This window comes from Carlito syrichta, unplaced genomic scaffold, assembly GCF_000164805.1.
Source record: "Carlito syrichta isolate Samal-C Ts95f unplaced genomic scaffold, Tarsius_syrichta-2.0.1 Scaffold153707, whole genome shotgun sequence".
In the NCBI taxonomy this organism is placed as follows: Eukaryota; Metazoa; Chordata; class Mammalia; order Primates; family Tarsiidae; genus Carlito; species Carlito syrichta.
Window position 1 is genome coordinate 11,380 of NW_007097803.1, and position 7,403 is coordinate 18,782.

At 58.5% G+C, this 7,403-nt stretch overlaps 1 protein-coding gene across 1 annotated transcript in view; it reads left to right on the forward strand.

The window, feature by feature from the left end:
• Positions 1-1,583, forward strand: part of MIGA2 (mitoguardin 2) — a gene marked incomplete at its 5' end in the record, with an annotated part of 11,618 nt that extends 10,035 nt beyond the window's left edge. The window contains 3 exons of the mRNA XM_008050807.2: positions 475-528; positions 1,107-1,223; positions 1,364-1,583. Of these exons, the coding sequence (XP_008048998.1) occupies positions 475-528; positions 1,107-1,223; positions 1,364-1,570 (378 nt within the window). The remainder of the gene's footprint in view (positions 1-474; positions 529-1,106; positions 1,224-1,363) is intronic.
• Between the last annotated feature and the right edge of the window lie 5,820 nt (positions 1,584-7,403).

Below are 7,403 nucleotides of genomic sequence, written 5' to 3' on the forward strand. Positions count from 1 at the left end.
CGGGAGCGGCCACTGCACTCCAGTCTGGGTGACAGAGTGAGACTCCAACTCAAAAAAATAAATAAATAAATAAATAAATAAATAAAATAAAAATAAATAAAGTGGGGAAAAGGCAGACCCCAAAAACACAGGGCAGGAGAGAACCCAGCACAGGGCCTCCGCAGGGCAGGAGGTGATGCTGGCAGTGTTCAGAACCCCCATAGGAGGTGGGGGTGCTCTGTGGGGGCCATTTTACCAGGGGAGGCGGGGGCTCAGAAACAGCCCTGGCTCGTGTCCAGGGACCCGCAGAGTCAAGGTTCAAGCGTAGGTGTGTTTGGTCCACATTAGTGGGGAAAGCAGCAGAACCTAGGCACCTGCCCATCCTTCTGCTTGGGGTCCGCAGCTGGGGGTAGGGGCTTAGTGTCCTACTGTGGTGGGAGGAGCAGCGGGCCCAGTCTGACCTGACACCTGGGGTGTGGTTCTGTCCTTGATTAGGCCCTGGCCACTGCTTGCTGGTCGGTCCTGAAAGCCAAGAGGAGACTGCTGATGGTGAGTGGGTAGCAGGCCCCGCGGCACGCCACTGGGAAGGGTGGGGGTGGGTGTGCACGGGCCCACGGCACCTCTCGCTGCCTGCTCTGCAACCACCTGCTACCTCCTTGGCCAGGAGCTCCTCAGAGGTGCTCGTCAATCCACTTCGCCTCCCTCCACCCTGGGCAGAGCACAGAGCAGGCGTGGAGTGGGAACAGGGCATCCCCAGGGAGGAACGATGCCCCTGGGAGCTGGCAGACCCCATCCCTCCTGCTGGACTGCTGGTACCTGTGCTCCCTGGTGGCCACTGCCCATCATCTGGGCAGTGACCCCTCATTCCTCTCTGGGAGCCAGGCTCTGCCTCCTCTGCCGGGCCATGTGCCCCAGGCGCCTCCTGCCAGGCCTGCCACGGCCGGCCTCATGGGCTCCCACAGCAGCTTGCAGACATAAAACGCGCTTCTAAAACCCGAGTCCCCGACAGGGTCAGCCAGCAGGAATGTCCATGAGCCGGGTCTTCCTCCAAAGCCTCTGTGTGACCCAAGCCTGGAGTCCCTCACCTTCCCCTGCCGGACTGGTCCCTCAATCCCTCACCCCCGCAGGTGCCTGACGGCTTCATCTCCCATTTCTACTCCGTATCGGAGCATGTGAGCCCCGTCCTGGCCTTCGGCTTCCTGGGACCCAAGCCCCAGCTCGCTGAGGTCTGTGCTTTCTTCAAGGTAAATGGAGCAGCTCCTGTTGTGCCCTGCCCTGGGCCGGGCACCAGGGTGATGGGAGGAGCTGAGGACGGAGGGAGCAGAGGGGCCGTGGGGCGGACGGGGCAGGGGGCAGGGCTGAGCCAGGCCAACCCCGTGCCCAGCACCAGATCGTGCAGTACCTGCGGGACATGTTTGACCTGGACAACGTGCGCTACACATCGGTGCCGGCGCTGGCGGACGACATCCTACAGCTGTCACGGCGGCGCAGCGAGATCCTGCTGGGCTTCCTGGGGGCACCCGTGGCCAGCAGCAGCATCATGAACGGGGCGCTGCCCTGCGAGAACGGGCCCCTGGGGGAGTTGCAGTAGCAGCGGCGCTGGCCACCTCCACCCTTGCTTTGGGTTGGCACCACGGGGCCGTGCGTGGTGGCTTGGCAGCTGCCTTGACCTTGCCCCACCCCCATCATCCAGGAGTCCCCAAGGCCCAGAGAACAGATTTCTGTGGAGAGGAACGGGCCTGCCCTCGGTGGTCCCTCAGGAAGCAGGGACCAGGGCCAGGGTCCAGCAGGGCCTGGGGGAGAGGAAGGTCATGAGAGAGAGGAAGGCGGTGTGGAGAGTTGGGACGGAAAAGCCAGGAGGCCCTGGGGGGGTCCCTGGAACTGCCCACCAGCCCCGGGCTGCTGATGAGGCCTGGGAGCCTGGAGGCTGGAGGTGAAGGGTGGGGGACAGGGCTCTGGCGACAGTCTCGGTGTCCTGCGGCCTTTCCACCCGGCCACTCGAAAGGGCCTACAACTCCGGAGGGAGAGTGGGGCACCCTGGTGGGCAGCAGGCCAGAGCTGTCACGACGTAGACGGACCGGCGGGCCTTCCCCAGGCTCACACTGGGGCAGGGGCCGGGCCCTTGACAGACCCAAGCACCAGCCTGTCCTTTGACATTCCCTTGCCCTGCCCGAGATTGTCCTTTTTCTTCCCCCCTCTGCCGCCACCAAAGACGAGAGCAGGTGGGGCTGGGCACCCCGTCTCCACCCCCCTTCTTCTGGGAGCTTAGAGCTCCTGGGTGGGGCTAAGCTCTGAGCTGGGGGCTCTGTCCAGGGGCACCAAGGCCCCAGTCGTGTGTGAGTCCAGGGACCCCAGCGGGGGGGTACAGGGTGTGTGTAGTGGACCAGCTCCCCCGCCCTCATCAGGACAAGAAACTGCGCACAGCACTTGGCCTTCGACTCAACGCACAAATGCTCGAGAGCGAGCAGGGTGAGGGCCTCCAGGATCCCCGATGGAGCCTTGTCAGCACTGGCCCCCCGCAGCCCCTCCCCGCTGCCGGGCTCCCATGGGCCCTGCACACGCCCTTCTCTCACAGTGTTTTCTCCTGAGCTGTTATTTATTGCCTTAACACTTGGCTTTGAGGCTCTGCCCCTTGCAGGCCAAGAGCCCCCCCCCCACCCCCCACCTGGCTGCTGTGCTCTGGAGTCAGAGGGCTGGCGCCTCGGAACTGGGCCCTCTCCCCTCGGTGGGAAAGGGGCCCAGGGAAGGGGTGTGACCGTGTGGCCAGATCCCCAGAACGCAGGACTCAAGGGCACTAATGTGGTCAGGCTGCAAGCTGCCACCGAGGCCGACACCTTGGTGGGGAGCAGCCTCCCCGTGGGAAGGACCCTGCACACCCATCCTGACATCCTGTTCTGTTGCACTTACCCTGCGCTGTGAATGGAACCTGGGCCTGGGCCCCACCCGCCCCGATTTGCTCCGAATGACCAGAAGTGGCGTTTCCATTTGTCTGTGTTTATGCGTCATGTACCACCTACAGCTCTTGACTGTCGCAGCTACACCTTTCATCCGGCAGAGTGTGTGCACCGACTGTGAGTCCAATAAACAACAGAACCCACTTCCTTCCAGCTTGCCGTGGAGTTGGTTACGTGGCCAGCCTCTGCCTCTTGGGCCCGAGCTGGGGACCTGCTCCTTGGGGCACGCTGGGTGGAGGTCCCAGGAGGACAGAGGTCAAAACCTGGTGGGGCTGTGATCCCACTTGGGGCCACCAGGCAGCCTGACGGGGCCCACGTGTTCCCAGGAAAGGAGGAGGGTCCTGGGGGTGGGTGGCTAAGGGTGCAGAGTGGCCAGCACCAAGCTTGAGGACACAGACACCAAGTCGGCAGCCTGGCTGTGCACCTAGCTCAAGCACCCTCTGAGGGAGGTCACTCGGGCAGCCCCCTTGGGTCCCCTCCCATTGTGGGAGCTTTTCTGTCCTTTCAATAAATCCTGCTTTCAAAACAAAAAAAAGGTCACTCCACTCGGGCCTCAGCTTCCACATCTATAAAGTGTAGGCATTGCAGGCTTAAAGGATGTTACTGAAGCTATCTGAGTTATAAGAGCCGGGGTGAGGGGCCAGGAGGGGTAGGAACAGGAAGATCCAAGCCTGCCAGCTTTCCAGATGTTTCCACAGTCAGTGGGACATACCAGTTTTATTTGTAAAGTTTTTATTTATTGTAGAGACGAGGTCACCAAGTTGCCCAAGCTGGTCTTGAACCTGTGGGCTCAGGCAGTCCTCTCACCTTGGCCTCCGAATGTGCTGGGATTACAGGCATGAGCCACCACACCCAGCCTTTCCCTTGCTGATATAAGGGAGCTCGAGAGGGAAGGTGGCCATCCCAGTGCCTACAGCGAGACCTTGGCGGCCCTAGGCTGGGCGCCGAGCTCTCTTGAGCCAGCCCAGTGCCCTGTCCACTGCCCCAGCCCTCCCTTGGAGTTGCCTGTGCTTTCCTCAGGTCAGGGGCAGCCACGGGGCTTCTGCTCATATCACTGGCGCATCCTTCCATTCACATCCCGTTCCCTTGCAGCTGCAAGGAGAGGTGGTGGGTGACATCTCGTGGCCCATGTGCGGCTTCCACAGAGTGCTCAAAAGAGGCTTGGATGGCAGTGTGTGTGTGTGTGTGTGTGTGTGTGTGTGTGTGTGTGTGTGTGTCGGTGTCCCACTCCATCGCTCAGACTGGAGTGCAGTGTCAGGCTCACGGCCACCCCAACATCAACCCGCCGGGCTCTGGAGAGGTGGTGGGTGACATCTCGTGGCCCATGTGCGGCTTCCACAGAGTGCTCAAAAGAGGCTTGGATGGCAGTGTGTGTATGTGTGTGTGTGTGTGTCGGTGTCCCACTCCATCGCTCAGACTGGAGTGCAGTGTCAGGCTCACGGCCACCCCAACATCAACCCGCCGGGCTCTGGTGACCATTAATTCAGCCTTTCAAGTAGCTGGAGCTACAGGCATGTGCCACAACACCCAGCTAGTTTTTGTGGTTTCGTGTAGAGATGAGGTCACACCATGTTGCCCACACTGGTCTCAAACCCTGGGCTCAGGCAGTCCTCTTGCCTCGGCCTCCCAAAGTGCTGGGATGACAGGCTGAACCACCTGACCTTGAGTGACGATCAAATGGCTTCCAGGATGTATGCACAATGTGACAGGACAGCGGAAGAACCATCATTCATTTGTTCACCATGTATCTGTTGTGCACCGACTGTGCCAAGCTTTGCTGTGGGCGCTGCACAGGCTGTGTGAAGTGGGCTGGAGCTGGCCTGCCCCGCCCGTTTTTGAGAGCTGCCCAACCCCAGGAGTGAGCATGTACCTGTGGACATCCACAGATACTACAAACCAGGGGAGTGGCAGCCCGGGGGGTGAGCCTGGTCATTTCTGCCTTGGAGATTCAGCCCCGTGATGTGGAACCCTAGACTCTGCTTTCCAGAAGCTTTAGTGACCGCTCCTTTCAGATTTTTTTTTTCTTAAGAGACAAGGTTTTGATTGTCCAGGATGGAGTGCAGTGGCGTGATCGTAGTTCACTGCAGGCTTGAACTCCTGGGCTCAGGTGATCCTCTCACCTCAGCCTCTTGAGTAGCTAGGACTACAGGTGCATTAGCACACCTGGCTGACTTTTTATTTTCTGTAGAGACGAGGTCTTGCCATGTTGTGCAGGCTGGTCTTGAACCAGGCTCAAGCGACCCTCCCACCTCAGCCTCCCAAAGTGTTGGGATTACAGGCATGAGCCACCATACCGGGCCTTCTCAGAGGTTCTGGCAAAAATGTCACTTTTAGTTGGCGAACGTTTGTTTTTCTACCTGGCATCTTCGGGACCCAGGGGTTCTCCAACCTGCACTGGAATGACAGTTTCCCGAGGGCGGTGCCAGCTGGTCGTGTTCATATTCCATTCCTGACACCCACGCAGGGTCTGGCATCGCAAAGAAACCAAGATAGTCCCTGAGGTGGGCGGGGTGCACCATCTTGACTCATTGCTGCCTGAGACACGGCTTCTGTTCCACTAAGTGTTTACAAAAAACAGTGGAGGATTCTTACCACATAATGTGCCTATGAACCGGAAGCCTGTGCAAAGTATGGAAAGAAGGCATTATGGCTGGGTGCGGTGGCACACACCTGTAATCCCAAGCACTTTGGGAGGCCGAGGCAGGAGGATCGCTTGAGCCCAGGAATTCAAGACCAGCCTGGGCAACAGAATAAGACCCTATGTCTACAAACAAAGTTTAAAAATTAACTACAGGCTGTGCGCGCCTGTTGTCCCAGCTACTCAGGAGGCCCAGGCAAGAGGTTCGTTTTGAGCCCAGTATTTCAAGACTGCAGTGAGCTGTGATTGCACCACTGCACTCAAGCCTGGGCAACAGAGCAAGACTTAATCAAAAAAATTTTTTGTATTCTGTTTAATAAGGAATCAGAAAAAACAAGATACTGAAAACACTCTAAGTTCCAGCCATAGAAGCCTCAGAAAAAATAAAAGCGATGATTTAGGGTTTTTTTTGTTTGTTTGTTTGGAGACAGGTCTTACTGCACTCCAGCCTGACAGTGAGACCCCGACTCAAAAAAAGTCAGTTTGAGAATGAAAAACAGTATTTCCTGAAATAAATGAAGGAAAGTCTAACCTAGAGGGCAGCATTCACCATGTTTTGGGGAAACAGGCTCAGAAAGGGAAAGAGACTTGTCGCCTAAGAGCTTGCTGGGGCTTTGAACACAAAGCATTGTGGCCAGGGTGCCATGCGACTTTACACTCTGATCTCAGGTCACCCTATCTGTGAGCTCTCTGCCAGAGGAAGGGCTGGCGTGAGAAGCCAGACGCTGCCCTGGGACGGGGGACTGTCTGGGGACCCCTGGCTGGTGGGAGGAGGCAGCTGGCAGGCTGGTTCATGAGTCAGAAAGCGGCTCTGATGCTGGGCCTGCCCACCAGGCTGACCAGGATTCAAGGCCCAGCTCTGCCACATGTTAGCCCGGTGCCCACGGCAAACAGTTGGCCACCGTGAGCCTCACTGAACTTGGCTACGGACTGGGATCACTGCAAGCTGCCTGGAGGGCTGTGTGTGATGGTGACATGGAGGATTAAGGATGCAGCCCTGGCAGGACACGCAAAGCCATGTCAGGAGCCTCGCTGCTGTCACCCTCAGCTCCGAGGAGGCTGGCAGCCACATAGCCTCCTTTGGCACTGCCCAGCCCCTGCCCACACGGCAGGTCGGACTGTGTCATTGCTTCGAGCTCATAGGACCCCGCGAGGGCCCCTAGGCACATCTCCACAGGCACACAAAATTGGTGCACAAGGCCGGGCTCAGTGGCTCAGCCTGTCATCCCACGCCTTGGGAGGCTGAGGTGAGTGGATTGCCTGAGCCCACGGGTTCGAGACCCGCCTGGACAACTTGGCGAGACCTCATCTCTACAATAAATCAAAAATTAGCCACGTCTGTAGTTCCAGTTACTTGGAAGGCTGAGGCGGAAGGATCGCCAGAGCCCAGCAGGTCGAGGCTGCGGTGGCTGGGAGCGGCCACTGCACTCCAGTCTGGGCGACGGAGTGAGACTCCAACTCAAAAAAAAACCAAACAAAAACAAAAAGCAGAACGGGCAGCTGGGTGCAGTGGTTCATGCCTGTAATCCCAGCACATTGGGAGGCAGAGGCGAGAGGATTGCCTGAGCCCAGGGGTTCGAGATCAGTCTGGGCAACTTGATGAGACCTCAAATACATCAATAAGAGCCGGGCTTGGTGGCTCAGCCTGTAATCCCATGCCTTTGGGAGGCTGAGGTGAGTGGATTGCCCGACCCCGCGGGTTTGAGACCCGCCTGGGGGCAGCGAGACCTCATCTCTACAATAAATCAAAAAATCAGTAGGGTGTGGTAGCACGCGCCTGTAATTCCGGCTACTTGGAAGGCTGAGGCGGAAGGATCGCGGGAGCCCAGCAG